This window comes from Camelus bactrianus, chromosome 17, assembly GCF_048773025.1.
Source record: "Camelus bactrianus isolate YW-2024 breed Bactrian camel chromosome 17, ASM4877302v1, whole genome shotgun sequence".
Classification (NCBI taxonomy): domain Eukaryota; kingdom Metazoa; phylum Chordata; class Mammalia; order Artiodactyla; family Camelidae; genus Camelus; species Camelus bactrianus.
Window position 1 is genome coordinate 16,431,187 of NC_133555.1, and position 20,833 is coordinate 16,452,019.

Here is a 20,833-nt window from a genome sequence, read left to right on the forward strand (position 1 = left end):
AATGAATATTTACTCATATAAAATTTTAAAAGAAAATATTTGCTGCTTAAAGTAAGAGGCTTACGGAAAAATATTGGTAACTATGGGATTGAGTTCTAGAGAGTTAAATGTTGTCTGAAATCATTAGTCCTTTGGACAGCTCATGTTAATATTCTCTGTTAATTTTCCTGGACTCGTTGAGGGAAGAGGAAAACCCCTGAATGGAAGGCATGATTGGTAGCCTCCAGTTGTCTTCCACAATTCATTCATTCATTCTCACATTCTCTCTCTCTCTCTTTTTCCTCCCTCTTCCATCCTCTCTCCTCTCTCTTCTCCTTCTCTCTCTATCCCTGCCCCTCCCTCAAGAGGTTTTCACTGGGCACATGGCCACACATCCAGACGTCTAGAGACTGCATTCACCAGCAGCCCTTAGCCAGATGTGACATCTGATTGCGTTCTTAGCAACGGAATGTGGGCAGAAGTGATCTGCCTCCCTTGCTTAAAAAAGTACGTTGCACTCCCCTTCCTCTCCAATAGTGGGCAGCAACGAACCCGGCTACTTTGGATCCAGAGAGAGAAGGCACTTGGGAAAGGTAGTAGAGCGGACCCACCAGCTGGGTCACTGAATGACCTACTGAAGCCACCACCCAAAAGCCCAGAGAAACAGCCACTCTGATTCCGGGGCTCTGTTAAAACATTTCCACTTGTACCCCAGTCAGTACAAATAGAATCATTCTTTTCAAAAGTGCATCATTTTGTTATACTTAATACTTCATTCTGTGATCTTAAAAACTTTATTTTTGTGTTCCAGTTTACTGGTTGCCCCGCAGAAGGTGGTGGGGTCAACTCCCCCCTTCCAGAATTGGTTTGGATGTTGGGACTGACGATGCCACACACACAGGGAGGATGTGACAAGAGTCAGGACTCGCACCATGGGATTGTCTAGTGAGAATACAGCAGGTGCAAGTCAGGCCAAAGTGACAGCAGCGAGCCAGTTTGGTTGGTTTTAGTCTTTGCTGTGGCTGGGAGGCAGGGCCCAGGTGAGAGTTCCTCCCTGCTGGGGCTGGCTCACCCGGGGTTGGGTTCGAAAGGAAAGAAGAGTGTGCGGCTGGAGAGCGGTCAGTGTTAAAACATCCAAAGTGGAGTTTTCATCTTTATCACCATCTTGGAAGAATATCTTAATGAGAAATTGATAGCCAAATGGAAGAAGAGTCTTCATACCAGAAATGGTTAGACTCACTTACATACTTTGGTCACCAGAACAATAATAATCCAGAGGCTAAGAAAATGTGTAAATTTCTTGCTGCCACTATTCCAAACTCAAACCCACGAATTAAGAAATTCTGGAGACGGGAAGTCACTAAGGCTCATAACCACCATACGTTTTCTTATGATGTTTAAGTGAATTTTAATTGCACCACACGGTGCTAGAGAAACAAAAGAAAAAACTTTGAATTACAAACTTTCAGTGAACAAAGCTGTTTTTCCTACTAGCAAAAAGAAAAGTAACATGCCATTAGCAGAAAGCTAATCATGCTTTTGTATAATTGTGTTCCTTTCAATAGAGGCAGGAATTAAATATATATCTAAAGGTGTTTAATTCTAATATCTTTAGAAAACTTACAAAGTAACTTACCAATTAAAATAAAATCTTTTGTCAGACCACATGTCACCCTACTCATAAAAGATTAGAACAGTTATGCAAATGAAATTCTAGAAATAGCTCTGGGTCTCCCATAATTCCTCAAGATGGATATGCAAATTAAACTGATCGTGACTGTGGGTTAAAAGAATGACACACTGTACATTTATACTATTTAGTATATCACTCTCCCAGATGAATACCTGTGACAGGGTTTCTTTCCTATTCCCCCCTTTTTTCTCTTCTACTAAATATATTGCGATGCAAATTGGTCAGTACTAGGAACTATGTGAGGAAAAGATATGTTAAAAAAAGACAAGGAAAAATTTCATCTCCTCATGCATTTTAAATTTCACGATCTCTGGAGAATATTTTAATAAAGCATGTATTAAGTCGGCATTGAAACTTTAATAATTTTTCAAAGCCTTTCAAAATTACAGCCCATCTGTGTATCTTCAAGAAAATGAAACCATTTATTGCACCTTCCAAGTTCCATCACAGGTTCTAACCAAAAAAACGTGTGTACTTCTTAAATATCCCATCCTGGCAGAAAATCAGATTTCCATCCTAGAAAGCTACACAGACTGGCATAATTTAGGTAATATAAATGTATCAGGTGCTATTTTTAGATATACATTTTCCTACCAGTTTACATGTTCTCCATCCACTTACAACTTAGTTTATAAATGACTAAATTATTCCTCCTAGAAGCCAGGTGGTAGTAGCTTTAATTTACCTGTCTCTAATGTTACTGAGAAATAAGAGAATTGCATTTATGCCTTGACACTGCAACTTAAAACATTTGCGTGTGTTTTCTCTATGTAATTTGGAGCGGCTTCGAGTCTTCAGGCTTTCAGATATAAATTTCAAGCCGTTTATCTTAAATGCCTGCAACCGGGATACAGGGTGGGATGATTACCTACTAAGACTTCTCCTTTCCCCTGGAGCAAAAGCACAAAGCAGCCTTTTCTGGAGTGGAAGCCTGCTACTCCCCCTTCCTTTGGGAGGAGAGGGAAGCAGTCTTCTTGAGAGCTACCTGTTTGATTTCTATCCATTTCTGACATTGCTAATTTAATTTGCTGGCTCTTGCTGCAAAAAGATCTCATATAATGAACTTTTTCTGTTAATATGACCACATCCCTTACTGGCAATTGAGCATTTGCATGGAACTGGAGCCGAAAACTTTGAAGAGAGAATCGGGTGGTTTTATTTCCCTGAGAAAACTTAGTTTTGAAAATTGAGCCCAGAGTAAGGAGAATGGGTAGTCAGAAGGAAAATAAGAATCCAGGAGGGGGAAGATAGGAACCTGGACAGATCTTGTTCCGTCTGCTGGTTTTTCCTGTTCCCTCTGTTGGGCAACTGGAGATAGGCTGCCTAGATCCCTTTCGAGGAAATGGACTATAATGTGTGCTGTCCTCATCTTGAGCTCTTTATCTAGATCTCCCTTCAGGCATATATCATATTCTGCCTTAATTTTTGGTTTGGAGCACGTTTGCCAGGTTTTTCCAATTAGCTTGCTAACTCATTAGCAAGGGAGCTGGACCTCCCTTATCCCTGTGTTCCCTGCACTGCCCAACACAGAAACTGGCTGTTGTTTTTTTTTTCTTCTCTTTTAATTGAAGTACAGTCAGTTGCAATGTGTTAATTTCTGGTGCACAGCACAATATCCCAGTCATGCATATACATACATATATCCATTTTCATATTCTTTTTCGTTAAAGGTTATTATAAGCTATTGAACATAGTTCCCTGTGCTATGCAGAAGAAACTGAGAAAGTGGCCTCTTACTCATTACAGTACCTATGAATTAGATGGATTCATTCAGGTGGGTTTCCAGATTCCTTTAACTAAATTTTACTATCTCAAAAGCTTAAAAATGCACTGATCATGATAACAGGGTTAATAAACTGCAATTAAATAGAACAGGCCTTGTAATAAGTATTTTTTAATCTTTCAGATTTATTTCAATCTAAGAAATCAAGTCAAATCTATTATTTTTCCCAGAGCCAGGCTGATCTAACACTTAACAGCAGGCTGAAATGACCTGATAGTTGGGAAAAGTGAATTAAGTAAGTCTAATTTTTAAGAATTTGTGTATATGCAGTTCCAGGGTATCGGGCGTAGCTATCAAGGGAATGGAGAGGATGGAGTCATTTTAAGTATTGCTGCAGTTAATTGTTACTTCAAATAACAGGCTTTTTGAATATTAGTGCCTGAAGCAATAGCAGTTTTTATTTCAAGACCAGAAATCTAAAGTCTAGAGATATGAGGTTGATTGGGTAAGCTGCTCAACAGTGTTAAAATAGATGTTTACTCTTTTTATCTTTCTAACCTGCTATTTTCACAGTGTTGACAGTATCTCTTCTCATGGTTGCAAAATGGCTGCTGTGGCTCCAAGTATCACATCCTCATCAAAAATATCTCAAAAAGAAGGAAAAGGGAGGGTAAGTGGGCTCTGTTCATGGGCTTGGTTAGACCCCAAAAGTCTTGTCCAAGTTGGAGAAAAAGCATAAAGAACCCCCTGGACTCAGGTCAAGTTTGCTTTTAATTCTCTTTACTCCAGAAACAGCTAATAAATAGTGCAAGGATACTGATACGGGTTTAGAATGTGGATGGGTGGAGAGAGTTTCCCATTATGTTTTTTTGCCCACCACAGAGGCAGATCCTGAAGTTCAGTGGTCTTGGAGGGTCCCACAGAGTGACAAGTCTACCACGTGAATGGAGAACAGTATTTTGGGTCTGCTGAGTTTTATAACCCCAGGCACCTCCATTCACAGACAACCTGAAATGCCAGTAAGACAGTAAGCCTGCTACTCAGCTCACCATAGTAATCAGCTCTAATGACTGTGTTTGGAGACTTGAAAATATTGCAGGACCTGCACTAGGACAGTCGCCCCGTCTGTGTAGAGGCTAGTTTACCCTTTATGTCTAAGAGTTCACCCCACATGTCTGCAAGCTTACCCGTAGTTGAGTTGGGGAAAGAGGGAGTGAGGGACTTTGGACACAAGGAACAATACATGCAAAAGCATGTTGGTGTGACCCAGTATGATCTGTTCAGGGCCCTGCCAGTGACTTGGAGTGGCTGGAGTACAAGACCAGAGAAGTAAGTGGGAGGAGGTGAGACCCGTGAGGGAGCCAGGAGCCCAGGCAGGCACTAGGATTCATGAAGATAAACACAATGCACCAGAGGAGGGGGTGACTGGGCCAAGAAGGGTTCCAGAAGTCTGGGATCTTAGTCCAACCAAAACCAAGGCATAGGGCTGTACAGGTTAGTTACGCCCATTCCACCCCAGTTATTAAATATTGTGAATGTTGCCTCTGCTCTAGAGGAATTGGTGAGGGATTCCCAGGCAGAGAAGGGGGATGGGCTTTCCTGGGAGAGCTTATACAAAGGTAATCAGAGCAGGGGGAGATGGAAATCCTAGGGGAGGATGAAGCCAGGCTGGTGGAGGGGCTGGACCACGAAAGGCTTCTGTGACAGACCAGAAATTTGCACTTGAGCCTACGGGCCTTGGAAAGACAGTGAAGGGTAGAGCCAGTCTCACCGCCCCCGTGATCCATCCTGACTCAGCCCCAGGACCCTGTCCTTTGGGGCAGGGCATTTGAGAACACAGATGGCTGATGGTGAAACCAGAGACTTGGCAGAAATCACTGTGTCCTGTTTTCTTTCTTTTAAAAAGAGAGAGAAAGAAAGGAAGGAAGGAAAAGGGAAGGAAAGGGAGGGTGGGAAATTAGGAAGGGAAGAAAGAAGAGAGGGAAAATGGAAAGAAAGGAAAGGAAATGGGGAAGAAAGGAGAAGGAAAGAAAAGATGAGAAAAGGAAAGAAAGGTAGAGACCAATATGGCAAGACTGACAAGACTTGGCAAGGCTGAACAGTGGATATGGAGATTATTATTTATCGTTGTGGTTATTGATTTGTTATTTGCTTCCCCACTTACTTCATTTAAAAAAAAAAAAAAAAGCATGGCCAGGTGGAAAAGCAAGCAGATATAAGTCTTTCTGCAAAGCAATTTGACATACAGTATCAAAAGACTTAAAAATGTTCATTTGAGACCCAGTAATCCCATGCTAAGACATGCAGACAAAGATTTATAGACAAGCAATCTATTTTCTGTTGCTTCAGGTATAGACACAATTCATTTATCTCACTTGGGGAGGAGGAGGAGAAATTGTGCTAAAATAGTTTCCCAAATAAACAAAATGAGCAATTTTAATGGAAGTCTTCCCCAAATACATTGTACCTGTCCTGGTACAACAACTAGAGTACTCTGCAACACAGCTAACTTTTTCTTGATTTTTTTTATTAATATAGTTAACAAAGTACAGGTTAATACATTCATTGGGCAAAAAACTATTGAGGTGTGAGGGGATTTTGCTCCTACACAGAATTCCCCCGGACAGCTTGTTTCCCTGCCTCTCTTGGTTCTTTTCTTTTTCCTTTACAGTTGCCTGTCATTTCTCATTACTCATCGCCTGAATTCTCATTAGAAACCTCCCATCCAATCAGAACAAAGCAAGACAAACCCAGATCACCAAGTGTGTACACGTGGTGTCTGAGTAAATCGGGTTTGAGCAAAGGCCTGGAGTGTGCCTCCAACTTCTGGGGCATCTTGTTGAAGATGCTTTTTCCTGGGTCCCGCCCCAACTCCTTCTAATAAGAACCTCTGGACCCTGCAAGTACTTAAGGTGATTGTTGTTATGAATGTTAACATTCGAGAATCCCTGGCTTATGGATTCTCCTATGGAAAAGCATCTGTGAACTCAAGGCCACATAGAGCCCAGAGGCTATCTCTGTGCCCTTGACCTACTGCCTAAGGCTGAGGTTGCACAGGAGTTAGCCCTGATGCCTTGGTTCCTGTGTCATGGCAGGTGCTCAGAATTCTGAAGATCATACGGGCTCAGTGACTTCTGTTTTTTGCACTTGGATCACTTGGGTGGATGAGAGGTTAGAGGAAGAGAGATTTACTTCCTGGGCCTCTTTGTCTTTAGATTAGCTGAGATTTCTGATAAATGGCCCTTGGATAATGGATGTCTACCTGGTCTTACAACCTGGGGAGAAACAGGCTAAGAGTTACTCATATTTTCCAAATTTGAGACTGTCTGCATACACTGAATGACTTTTACAGACAAAATAAAATGATGCTGGCCATTTCACCTGAGATAATTTAGCCACCCCCTCTTATTATGACTTACCCATCTTGGACTGAACATTAAATACTTTATATTATGCCCAACTCAAATTTCAGTATATTTATTGCACCCATTTTTAATGATTATTTTATCAAAATGATTACTTTGCTCACACTCATGTTTTATGTTCATAAAAAAAGTTTTAAAGCAGTATATATATCTACCACTTTTTCCCTTTAAAAAGATTTGCAGATTTTTATCTTGCACTTTAGATTAACAAGCCTCAAATGTCTTAGAAATTCTGATGGTCAACTAAACAGCATGCACTGAAAGGATAACAGAACATGACTACCTTGCTTACACATATATTACTACCTGTCATAGCCTCAAACCAAGGCAACAAAAACCCACTCCAGAATGAAAATACTGGTATATTTATATAATGCAAAGAGAAATACAGATATAAATCCTCAAAACGGAAGCTACGTTAATAAAAAATGTAGCATTAGAAGCAAAAAAAAAAATTTATACAGTACTTGCAGAATTTAGTCTTTGAATTTAATGACAATGTGTCTAACAAAGAAATAATTATTTTAAATTACAGTTCTCATTATTAATTTAAAACAACCACCAGCAGAACAGCACAGCTCGACCTAACAAACATTTTAAGGAAATGTTTTGTCTCAAAGAAGTCAAGTATCATTATAGTCCATCTATACCTTGAACAAAAGAACAATTTTCAAAGTGGAAATGAGTTTTGTAAGACAATAAAACTGGGCTCCTTGAAGCACAAACTGTTTCCAAAAAATTATTTTAATTTTTATTGGCAAAAAATACCCAAACACTTTTGATTTGCTCGTCTCAGAGCCCTCCCAGTCCCTGAACCACAATCAGTACTCACGAAAACATGCAATACTGTATTTTCTCCGCACCATTACTAACCAAAACACTCTTTACTCTTTTGAAAAGTTGCAATTTTACAGAAATGTTCCCACTCAAGATTGGTAAAGTACAAAGGGCATTTTCTAGTGGCATAAAGCAAGGTGGGGAACAAATCTTACTTGTCCCTGATCAAAAATGGCTGCCTTGCTGCTCACTCCCATTTCTGCTCTTTAAACTCAGTATCAATACTGAACAGAGTTCTCAATACCTTCAAAGAACGAGAGCAGTCCCACTGACCGCACGGCCCGCATTTCAGAGGGAACGTGAGACAACTTTCCCTCTTTCTCCTGCTTCCAACAGAAGACCCTCAAGAAATCGAACTTGTGAAGTCCCCCTGGGTTCCTCTACTTCACCGCAAAATGTAATGCCACTTGAGGTTGTCAAAAATAGCTTCTGTAGAAAACTGGCCATGGTCTTTAGGAAAGGTTGCATGAAGAAAATTAGTTTAGCCTTCATTTAAAAAAAAAAAACAAAAAACAAACAAACAAAAAAAAACCCATAGGAGTAACACATGGAGTAAGACATCAGTACCAGCACAAAGACTGCAGGGCCTACTGTTAAGATGAAAATACATTAAAGAGGATGAACACGCGGAGCTGGGGTGGGGCTGGAACTTCGAAACCCTCTCCCCACGAAGAAGTCTGTACAATCCAAGTGTTTATCCACTTAGAGAGTCGTTTTGAAGGCAGCTTAGAAAATGAAAAAAGGGGCAGAAGGGGGAGGAACGACGTCACCGTCCAAGCCAAAGGAAAAGGCCGGGTTGAAGTGCGCATGGCGGGGGAAGAGCCCCTTATAAACCGATGCCTTTCAGGTCGCAGGGCAGGGTGGACTGGGTGGCCTGGGGGCTCTGGCAGCAGGGGAACTGGGCCCGGAAGCAGTCCCTGAGCTCCCTGTTGAAGAGGAAGCACACGACGGGATTGATGCCGGCCTGCGCGAAGGTCAGCCACACGGAGGCCGTCAGGTAGGCCTGGGGGACTGCGCCGGGCCGCACCAGGACCCGCAGGTAGCTGGCCACGACGTAGGGCCCCCAGAGGAGCAGGAAGAGCAGGGTGACGGCGTAGAACATCTTGCACAGCCTCTTCTCCGTCTTGAACTCCTCGAGCACGAGGAGGCGGCGCGCGCCGCGGCCCGCCCCTGCCGGCCGGATGCCCACGAGCGCGGGCGGCGTGGGCCCGCGGCCGAAGCCAGCCGTCCAATTGGCGGCCGCCTGGCCGGTGGCGCCGGGGCCGTGGAAGGTCCAGTCGTGGCTGACGGCGGGCACGAGGCGCGCGGGCCGCATCTTGCGGCGGTCGTGGATGAAGAAGAGCAGGCGGAGGTAGACGAGGTGCGTGGCGCCCACCACCACGGCCAGCAGCAGCAGGAAGCCGAGCGCGCCGGGGGCGCCGTCGGGCCGCTGCTCCAGGGCGCACGGCGCGTCCTCGTCGTCGCCGCCGCCGCCGTCCAGCACGGGCGGGAAGGCCGCGGCCAGCGCCAGCGCCCAGGCGGCGCACACCAGCATGGCGGCGCACGGCCAGCCGGCCAGGCGCTCGGCGTAGAAGCGGTGGTGCGCGATGGCCAGGTAGCGGGTGACGCCCACGCCGAGCAGCAGGAAGGCGGCGTGGAAGCAGAAGAGCGCGGCCAGGAAGGCGAGCAGCTTGCAGCCCAGCGCGCCCGGCGGCGCCCCCGCGGCGGCCGCGGCCCGCCGCGCCGCCAGCATGACGGCCGGGAGGCAGGCGAGCGCGCGCAGCCCGTCGGCCAGGCACAGGTCGAGCAGCAGGTAGTACGGGGCGCGGTGCAGGCTGCGCTCCCGCACGATGAGCAGCGCGAACAGCACGTTGCCCGCCAGGCTCACGCACAGTAGTAGGCTGAGCGTGGCCAGCTTGAGTCCCAGGGCTGCCGCCTCGCCGCCGCCGCCGCCGCCGCCGCCGCCCGGCTCGCTGGCGTTCGCCATCGCGGCCTCCCCAGGCCCGGCGTCACGCTCCGCTTCGGGGCCGCCCCGGCCTCACCGCTCCGCAGGCCTGCCGGCCAGCGGGCCACAGCTCCCCCGAGCGCGCGGGTCCCCGGCGAGCCCCCGGCCCGGCGGGGCTCAGCCTGCGCCCGGCTGACCCCTCCTCGGCTCCCCGAGCAGCCGCCGCGCCGCCATCTCAGGAATGGTGCGCGCAGGAGGCGACGGCCACTCCCTGCGCCTCAGGCACTGCGGGCCGGGCCGCCCGCAGCCCGGTGCATCCTCCTCCGTCTCCTCTTCCTCCGCTGCCGCCGCCGCCGCCGCCGCCGCCGCCGCCGCGCCTCTGGGCTCTGCCCCCCGTCGCCGCCGCCGCCGCCGCCGCCGCCGCGGAGCCCCCTCCCCTCCGCCGGAGCGCGCCGCGTGGCCGCCGCCGCCAGCCCCGCCGAGGCATCCCGCGCCGCCCGGGTCGGGCTGGGCTGGGGGCGCCGCCGCCGCAGCTGCGGGGCCAGCAGGCGGCCGGGAGGGAGGCAGGGCCCAGGACGCGTGGTGGCGACAGGTCGCGTTTGGCCCCAGGTAACAGGGGTCCGGCGGCGGCGCCTGGCGCCCGCCCTGGGGTCATCATGGTGGCCGTGCGCGGGAGGAGGTGGCCTGGGATGGCAGGTCGGGAGGCCTCGGAGGGTGGGGGGGACAGGAGAATCTGAGACGAGTCTCTGCCCAGAAGCTAATAATAACAGTCGTCATCATCATCACAATCTTGTAACCTCCAGTATTCAGGTCAGCGCCGATGTGGGTGGCAGTGTTCTGGGGAGCTTTACCAGCATAATCTCTCTCAGTGTTCACAGTAACGACAAAGTTGGTCCTATCTTAAACCCACTTTATATCTGAGGGACCAGAGGCTTGGAGGTCAAGGGAGTTGAGAGCCGATAAGTGGTAGAGCTGAGATTCCAATTTCGCTCGGTGGGATTTCCAGGGCTGGACGCACAGCGACTCTGAAGCATACCCTGCTCTCTGCTTCATTCGTGGTCCCAGTGAAGACATCTGTTAGGGAAAAGAAATTCAGCATTATCTCTTTGGTACTTTGGAAGGTGAATCCTATGCCACCTTCCTCCCAGGCTGTCAGTTTTCTGAGTCAGCCTGAAAGGGCAGCCCCTGTTCTGATCCTGAGGCACACCAGATTCTCTCTGGGCTTTGAACGGGCTGTTCCCTGTGCCTGGACCAGCCCCTCTGCAGGCTCCACACCCTCTGGGCCATTATTCTGATCAGTCTAGCTTACTCTGTATCACTGTCCATTCGTTTCCTTCTTAGCAGTTAAAATCTATCAGTGAATGTATTTATTTTACTTTATTTCTGTTTAAGATCCTGTCCTTTCAACTATCTCTAAGCTCCATGAAGGCAAGGGACCATATCTGGTTTTTTGTCCCACCATATCCCCAATGCCTGGCATGGAAAAGCCAGAATTAAGGAATATATTCTTTCTCAGGTACACTCACTGTTTTGCTTAGACTTATATAGAATATTGTTTATTGTCTGACTAATATGTGCATCGCAGGCACTTTGATGGACATTTCCAGGAGAACTCAAGATCACAGAAAGCCTTGTCAGGCTAAGGAGTCTGGATTTTAGTCTGTAGGCAGTAAGGAGCCCTTGAAGGTTTTGGAGGAAAGTGACATGATTAAAAAAACTACTAATGTGTTTCAGGAAAAGTATTTTGGCAGTAGTGTTTAAGAAGAATGACAGAGTCCGGAAGTCTAGTCCAGAGCCTTAGTCTACACTGCACAGAAATCACTGGAGTCCTGATTCAGTAGTTTGGAAGAGGCTGAAGACGCTGCCTTTCTAAAAAGTTCCTCGGTGACACTAGTTCCTCTGGTCTGCAGACCACACTTGCAGTAGCAAGAACCTTCGGGGCAGTTTTTACATTTTGTTAAACTCTAAGTAAGGGCCAACGAGGGCCTGACTTAGGACTGCTACGTGGCCAGGGACAATTGACTGACCAGGCAGGTCTACATATATTTGTTGACAGAAAAGAGAAGTAGATTTTGGAGGGTTTTTTGGATTAGGAATTGGGTTTTGATAACAGTAGCTAAAAAGATGGACATCAGCTTATTTTCTCCATGAAACAAGCAGTCTGGGGATCAGTGGTTTTGGCATTGAATTATTGGTTGAAGGACTGAGTCTCTGAAAGTCATTTAGCCCTCCTCTCGTGATCAGGAGGCTGCTGACACCCCAGCCATTCTTTCTGCATTCCAGGCAAAAAGAAGAAAAACAAAAAAGCAGTGTTGCTGCCCTCTAAGTAGGCCACCTCTGAAGAGTTTTCTAGAAGGCTGACATTGTTACAAACACATGTCATTGGCTACCACTGTCAGCAAAGGATATTGGGAAATGGTTTCTTTCCTTAATTTTTTAGAGCCAAGCACGTAGCCATGGAGAATGAGATCCTGCCTTGATGTGGACTTTAGCATTTGGGCTGCATCTGCCCAGAGGAAGGGATGCCATCTTTTAACGCACACACAGACACCAGCTGTAGTTCCTTTATGATAACATGAATGGCAGGCAGCCTGCGTATACTGAGCACTTGCTGTGTTCCATGCCCTGTGCAGAATACTTGACATGTTACCTCGTTTAATCACTCTGAGAGCCACATGTGGTGGGTGCGGTTACCATCTCCATTTTGCAGATGAGACGGTGCGGTCAAGTAATTTGTTCAGGCCTTTGCCATAAGTAGGTGTGAAAGGTGGGCTCGCAAGGGAGAACGTCTGATTCTGGAGCCCACGCACATAACCACTTATACGTGTTGCCTCTTCATAGTAACTGCAAAGAAAGCTATTAAGTTTCTAAAAAGAAATGAAAGCTCACGTTCACAGAAGGATAGCCCTTTCAAAGAGGGGAGAGATTTTTAAAACCATGTAATCCAACACTTTCATTTTATAAACTCATACGTGGCTGAGTGGGCAGTGGACTCCAGGTCATCTCACCCCTAGGTCAGTGCCCTTCTCACTTGGTTGAAATCTTAATATTATTTGTTCTAATGAACAGATGACTTCACACAAATCACTTTACCTCTTGGAATCTCAAATGTTCCCATTTTCAGAATGAGAAATTGGACCAGATAATTTCCCAGGGTCCTCACCTCTGAAGTTCAGTTTGTATATGAGAAAATGAAAGTTAAATGGCTGTATAATCTTGAATGAAGAGAGATTGATTCTTCAGATAAAGACCCCAAAGAAGAGATATTAGTTCCTTATAACTTAGCTTTCTCTGTGTTTTTTGTTTTTTGTTTTTAAACTTCTCTCTACAGCTCAATATACTTCTCTTTGGGATTTGAGATTTGGTTTAGTCATCTGCCCAGAATCACACAACAGAAGCAGCAATACGAAATACATAAATCATGCCTCTCACAGCATTGATAGGCCTGCTTCACTCACTGTCACCATTTTGTTCAGAAGATTAATATTTAAGGAAAAACTATGAACATTTCATTGCCAGAATCAACTTTATTTTCCTTTTATTGTTTCTAGGAAGCTCCACACAAGAATTTAAAATAGGTTCTGAGGCACCGAGTTGAGTGCCAGTATCTCAAAGCAAAGCAGCTCTGTGGGATTTTCCCCTACAAGAAAAATTTCCCTTTTGTTTATAACCAAATTCTTCCTTTTGCACGTAAATAGAAAAGTTGGAAATTTCTCCCCAAAATTAGCTATGTAACTTCTTTGCTGCACACATAGATGATGTGAATGAGAATGGAAATCTGCTATTTGGAAGACTGATTGACAGACCTTGAGAGGTTCAGTCAAGGCCACGGTTCCCATGATCACGGGAGCCCATTTGGCTGATGTCTCCCGTGCAGCCAGCCTCAGGCTTCCGGCTAGCCATCTGCCAGTGGGTGCATTGCACATCAAGCTAGAGAAGGTTGGTTTGACTTAGTCTCATCCCACCTCTTAGAAATCATGAGCCAAAGTCTATGTCCCATGCATGTTGAGTCATCAAAGGAGAGCGCTCACACTGGCCTCTCCGTGGGAGGCGGTCTGAGCTTCAGGAATGAAAATGGACTGGAGTTTTTACCAATTACTAGCACGTATTCTTAGCCAAGCCTTTGCCTTCTCTGAACCTCTAAGCCTCACAGTCCTTTTGTGAGGAAGATTCCATTAAATTCGATCCATTTGCAAAGAGTGTAACACAAGGTGTGCACACAGGCAGTGTGTCATAAAGAACAACTAGAGTTACTCGTGTTTGCTCTTATCTGACTGTAAATGCCCTGGCTCACGTGGCCCGACTGACTTTTATATTCTCCACTTCAGCCTGGCCTAGGAGGACACCCTGTATGTAATGGGTTCTCAGTAATTCTGTGGCAGGTGTGAATGTCAGTCCATAAAATCAAAGGGGCCGGAAATATAACTGCTTTCTAGAAACTTCCTTTCTGGCTGAGTTGCCATTTTGCCTCACTGGTGGAGAAGAAGGTGTAACCTTGGTGCCTCTTGGGTTTCATCATAGACTCTTGCTTCCTCAGGATGTGCCGTAGTTCCAGGCCATTGCCCAGACTGCACAGCACACGGTCGTTCGGAATAGTGTGTGCACGGGTATGGGGGTGTCCCGTCTGATGTGGGCCAGTTGTTACCGTGTTGTTTCTGTCCTTATAAGCCGTTGTGATGGGGATTCTTAGCTGCCTCATGCCAGACTTGGGTGTGAGCATCCGGGCTGAGAATGCATGTCCTTTACATGCACCCACAGCCATGCCTCTCAGCAGTATGTCTGGGAAGCCGGGTGCAGCTCCCCTGTCTCTCAGAACCCTCTTCTCTCCTCCCTTCTGCCTTCTCTGTGGAATCCCTGTCTGCTCTGGCCTAGGGGTGGACCAGTTCTTTCTTGGTCTTCTGGACGATGTAATTGGTCAGCTCCCCTGGGAATCTGTGGTCCCAGAATTTAGGTATTTGGGAAAACAAAAGCCCAGAAGCTACCTTCCCTAAATCTCTCCTTGGCAAGGAAGGCTGGAGCCCGCTCTCTGCTTCAGTGTTGGAAAGGAAAGGGCAAAACAGAGGAAGAAAAATTATAGGTCCTATCTCAGAATATGGTTCTTGCTGCATATTTTTGTTGAATGAATGACTATGTCATTTAAGTGTGTATACATGATGTATTGTCAGCCTTCTTAGAGCACAATATGGTTTAGTGAAAACCCTTAACTATTAAGTCTCTCCACATGCAAAAGAGTGAAGTTGGACCCCTGTGTACAAAAGTTAACTCAAAATGGATCATAGACATAAATGTAAGAACTAAAACTATAAAACTTTTAGGAGAAAACATAGGAATAAATTTTGATGGCTTTAGATGAGGCAGTTTTCTTAGATGTGGCACCAAAAGGATAAGGAACAAAGGAAAAAATAGATAAATTGCATTTTATTAAATTTTAAAAGTTTGTGCTTCAAAGAACACTTTTAAGAAAGTGAAAAGACAGTCTACAGAATGGGAGAAGATACTTTTAAATTATATATCTGATGAGTGAATTGTACCCAGAATAAATAAAGAGTGCCTATAAGTCAACAACAAAAAAAAAGTCAAACAACCCAATTTTAAAATGAGCAAAGGATTTGAATAGGCATTTTTCCAAAAAGATACGCAAATGGCCAGTAAATATATGAAAGGATGCTTAACATCGTCAGTCGTTACGAAAACGCAAATCAGAAACCATAGTGGTAAAACCACTTCACACCTAGTGGGATGTCTGTTGTCAAAAAGATGGACGGTAACAAGTTTTGACGATGGCGTGGAGAAATTGGAACCCTCATCCAGTGCTGGTGTATAAATATTAAAATGGTGTAGCTGTTTTGGAAAATATTTTGGCAGATCCTCAAGAAGTTCAATTATGTTACTAATAATGCAGCATTTCCACTCCTAGGTATACACACCCAAGAAAAATGGAACCATATCCATGCAAAATTTGTACACACATGTTCATAGCAGCACTTTTCGAAACAGCCAAGGAGGAGAAGCAATCCAGTTGTCCATTTATATAATGCGGCCAGAGTAGGCACATCCATGGAGACAGAAAGGAGATTAGTAGCCAGGGACCTGGGGTAGAGAGAGTGGGAGAGTGGCTGCCAGTGGGCATTGGGGTGCCTGTTTTGGTGGTGATGAAAATAGTCTAAATTAGGTAGCAGTGACGGTTGCACAACTCTGAATGTTCTAAGATGATACATAACTGCAAAAAGAAAACAATTCATAGTAAAGTCAAGTCATCTCTGTAGCCATGGAAGTATCCTTATTGAAAGGTGGCTAGGGGCCTGGCAAGTGACATGGACTCCTCATTCTTGCTTTTTGAGTGAATGTGGGCCTCTCAGGTGTGCATTCTTGGGCCCTTCCCTGGGGTTGGCCACAGAAATCAGTATGTCTTGCCTCCTGGTCACATGTACAACGGTTGCATCTTTGGTTTGCTTCAGCATTTACATGCTTTGATGCTGAGATGAACTTGGGAGGAGAGATAAAGAAATTCTTATTGTCAGCAGCTTTATAATGCAGAAGCTATATACCCATTGGAAAAGGTTTTTTTTTTTTTGGATCTGGTAGTGTACCAAGGTGTTTTGCATACATTAACTAATTTACTTCTACAAAATCCTGTACGCCCATTTTATAGATGAGGCACTTTGAGCCTCATGTTAATTAGAGCAGCTAATTACATAGTCTGTGGTCACATATCACAAGGTGGCAAAGCAAGGTTAAAATCTGGTCTGTCTGGCTTGAAAGCCTGAATTCCTAATAGTGTGGTATAGATACACATATAGGGCTGTGTTGACTAACATATAATTGAGGGGAAACCTATCCGTGATAAATACCAAGGAGGAGGTTGTATTGCCTGGTAGAGAAATGAGAAAAACGGTTATGCTGTGGGTAGTATTTTAATCGCTTGAAAATGAGCACTTCCAACATTTAGAAGAAACAAAATTCTACCCTTGTCACCACTTAAAAATCTCATTTTTTATTTTTCTCTAATCTGTTCTGTTCAAAGAGGTACAGCCATGTCTTCTAGTGAGAAAAAAGCCTTTTTTTTTTTGGTGGCCCCTCTTTTCCACTGTATTTAATAGCTGTTTAAACTCCCTCTAGTGGTTAAGTTATGCTGTGATCCTAAATTTTGCTTTTGAAGGATTGAATGTAACCAGCAGGACAAGGGTGCTACCGGAGTGCCAAGGATGATAGGATCAAACCGGTTCCTTTAATGTTCTTTTCCTGTGTGTGGAATCATGGTATAAATAGTACGTATGGAAGATGCTGCTTCTGTAAGCCTCTCCCCCCCTCCTTCCTCTTCTGTTTCCTCAAAAGTCAAACAGTGTGTTGATTATTGTTATTTTCCATTCTAGAGAATTACAGAGGCTGTAATTTCTAAGATACAGATTTTGGAGATACATCTTTATAAAATGCTCTGAGCTACGGAGCTGAAGCCTACAAGACACACCTTTAGGGATGTACCTACTATTACTTCACTTTCTGTTTTACCAGTTTTCCAATAACTTTCTCATACTGAAAAATGAAAGTTTAACTCTTTTAAATACCTACCCTCTATACAGGTAAGCATCCACACAGGTATGACTTCTTCCTCTTCTCGCCGCCCCCAAGCTTTGCGCTGGGCTTTGATTTAGATAGAAAATCTTTAGCTGGCCTGAATTATTACCCTTGTTTGGGACAGTATCTGCAAAAATAAAATGTGGTCTTACCTTAGAGGCATGGCAGACAGATTTTGATGGTGAAACAAGTCATGTAAAAGGCATGTCTTTGGCACATTTCTCCTTAGATTTCCATATGACTTTAAGAAGGTCTGATTCCAGTGTTGCAGACATTTTGATTAAGTAGCTACATTTCTCAGAAGCCCCCTGCTGCCACCCTTCCACCACTTTCTAACAGGAGTGGAACTCGTTTAATGAATAAAAGTCGTTTCGAGTCTGCTTGGCATCAGTGAGGTGTGGGATTGTAAAGTTCTGCACTGCGCAGGAGAATTCACAGCTGAATCCTATATTATACGTGCATTTTGTAAATTGTGTAACTCTTGTTTTCCTTAGAGCTAATGATTGTGGGATTTCTTTCCCCCCTTTTAAAGTGATATGTGCCTACAGTTTCACTCAGTACAGCCAAAATCATCATCCAACCTGGTTGTTACATTTTTGTCCTTGGAGACATCTCTTCAGGACCTTCATCCTTTTTAGTTTGTTGAAGAATCTGCATAGCTGTTGCCCTGGCACTTCCCTTCAACATCGTGCCAGCCCTTCCTAAATCAGATGTCTTGTTTCCTGCAGTCCACATCTTTCTCTTCCATGTTATTTCTTTCTCTTTCTTTGTTCTTTCATTTCTTTTTAGGTGCTGTGTATGTGTCAGTAAGATTTTACGTATTTAAAAATACACTGCCTTTACTTTCATACTTGATTGATAGTTTGGCTGGGAATAGAATTCCCCTAGGTTGCAAATAATGACTAATGATGTTGAGCATCTTCTCATGTGCTTATCTGCCCCCCCATATATCTTCAATGCTGATAAATCTGTTCAACTTTTGCCCTTTTTTATTGCATCATTTATTTTTTATTACTGAATTTTGTAATCTATAAAAATATATTCTAGAGTCAAGTTCTTTTTTCAGATATATGATTCACAAATATTTTCTCTTGGTCTGTGGCTTGTATTTTTATTCTTTTAATAGTGTACTTTGACAAGCACAAGATTTTAATTTTCACCAAGTCCAGTTTGTCAATTTGGATTATTTTATGAATCTGATTTTGGTGTCATTATCTGAGAAGTCCTTTCCTAAACTAGGGTCACAATGATTTTCTTCTATGTTTTCTTGTAGAAGTTACATATTTTTAAGTTTTCTGTTTAGTTTTAAGCTCTGTATTAAGCTAATTCTTGAAAATGATATGAGGTATGGGAGGTATAGATTGAACTTCTTTTTTTTTTTGCATATAAATATCCAGCTGTTCCAACACTTTGTTGAAAAAGTGTTATTGTTCATTTAATTGCCTTTGCATTTTTTGTCAACAATCAGTTGTTCATATATATGTGTGTCTATTTCTGAACTCTGTTCTGGTCAGTTTATCTGTATCTGTCTTGACACCCATACCACACTGCATTCATTATTGTGGCGTTTTAATAAGCTTTTAAAATCCGGGAATGTTACTTCTCCACATTTGTTCTTCTTTTTCAGAATGTTTTGAGTGTTCTCAATCATTAGGATTTACATATAGATCTTAGAATCAGCTTGTCAGATTCTACAAAAAAGCCTATTATGATTTTTAATTGGAATTGTGTATAGATCAATTTGGGGAGAAGTGAAATCTTAACAATACTCCATTTTCCTACATATGAACAAGGTATATCTCTCCATTTACTTAGATCTTTAATTTCTTTCATCAGTCTTTTGTAGTTATTAGCGTACAGTTCTTGTACATTTCATCAGATTTACCCATAAGTATTTCATATTTTTATATTATTATGAATGACATTTTTTAAAATTTCCATTTATAATTGTTCAATGCCAGTGTATAAACAGATAATTGATATTTGTATTGATCTTGTATCCTGAGATTCTGCCAAACTCATTTATTAGTTCTAGTAGCTTTTGGGGGTAAGTTCTGTCAGGTTTTTTACATAGATGATTGTACTGTCTGTGATTAAGGACAGTTTTACTTTCTCTCTACCAATCTGGATGCTTGTTGTTTCTTTTTCTTGCTTTATAGCACTGGCTAGAACCTCAGTAGAATGTTAAATAAAAGTGATGAGAGTGGACCTCGTTAGTCTCTCCCTTCATGTTAAACGGGAAGCACTCAATGTTTCATTAAGGATATTATTAGCTGTAGGTTTTTGGAGATGCCTGTAGATGAAGAAATTCCCTTCTATCCCTACTTTGCTGAGAGTTTTTTTTTTTTTAATCAGGAATGAATGTTGGATTTTGGCAAATGCTTTTTCTGTCTCTATTGAGATGATTTGCTATTTTAGTTTGTTAAATGATAAATTATATTAATTGACTTTCAGATGTTAAACCAACCTGCATTCCTGAGAGAAACCCCAGTTGGTCATGATGAATCATCCTTTTTTTTATATATTCTTATATTCTACGTGCTAAAATTTTCTTTGGGATTTTTGCATCTATATTCATGGAAGTTGTTGATCTCTAGTTTTCTTGTGCTGGTTTTGTTTTATAGTGAGGCTGGCCTAATAGAATGAGTTAAAAAATATTCTCTCTTTTTCAGTATTTTTGTGTAGTTGTGTAGAAGAATTTGTGTAATTGCTATTATTCTTTCCTTAAGTGTTTGGTAGAATTCACCAGTGAAGCCATTTAAGCCTTGAGATTTCTTTGTGGGAAGGTATTTAACTATATAACCCATTTCTTTTATAGATATATGGCTGCTCAGGTTATTATCTGCTTCTTGAGTAAACTTTGGTGGTTTGTGTCTTTCAAGGAACTTTTCCATCTCATCAATGTTATTAATTCATTCTCATAAACTTATTAATCAATCCTGTGTTATCTTTAGAAGTTCCTTGCTATCTATAAAATCTGTGTAGATATCATTCATCTCATCCCTGATTCTGGGTAATTTGTTTCTTCTTAGTTTTTTCCTGGACAGTCTGGCTTGAGATTAATAATTTTTTTTTAATCTCAAAGAATTATATTTTTATTTTGTTGATTTTCTGTATTTTTTTAAAATTTTCTACTTCATTAGTTTCTGCTCTGATGTATTATTTCCTTTCTTCTACTTGAGTCCAATTTGCTCTTTCCAGTTTCTTAACATGAGGCTGAGTTCATTGATTTCAGACCATTATTCGAGCAATCTTGTATAAAATTTTCCCTTGGTACTATTTAAGCAGACTCCCACAAATTTGATGTGTGTGTTTTCATATTTATTCATTTCAAAATACTTTCTAATTTCCTTTTTGATTGCTTTTTGACCCATGGGTTATATAGAAGTGTGTCCTTATAAATACATGGAGGTTCCCAGAGATATTGCTGTTACTAATTTTTAATTTAATTCCATTGTACCAGAGAACATACTTGTATGACTTGAATTCTGTTAAATTTATTGAGAGTTGTTTTATGGCCCAGAATATGGGCTGTCTTGCTTAAACGCTCCATGTTTGCTTGAAAAGAATGTGTATTATGTGCTTGTTAAATAGAATGTTCTATAAATGTCAATCAGGTCAAGTCAGTCGATAATGTTGTCGGAATATTTTATACTCTTATCGATTTTCTGTCTACT

The 20,833-nt window shown here is 43.1% G+C and overlaps 1 protein-coding gene across 1 annotated transcript; it reads right to left on the bottom strand.

Moving 5' to 3' along the window:
- Positions 1-5,905: 5,905 nt before the first annotated feature.
- Positions 5,906-9,749, bottom strand: GPR27 (G protein-coupled receptor 27). The gene has a single exon (XM_010970596.3). It carries the CDS (start codon positions 9,621-9,623, stop codon positions 8,484-8,486), a length of 1,140 nt encoding a protein of 379 aa, XP_010968898.2. The 5' UTR covers positions 9,624-9,749; the 3' UTR covers positions 5,906-8,483.
- Positions 9,750-20,833: the final 11,084 nt, after the last annotated feature.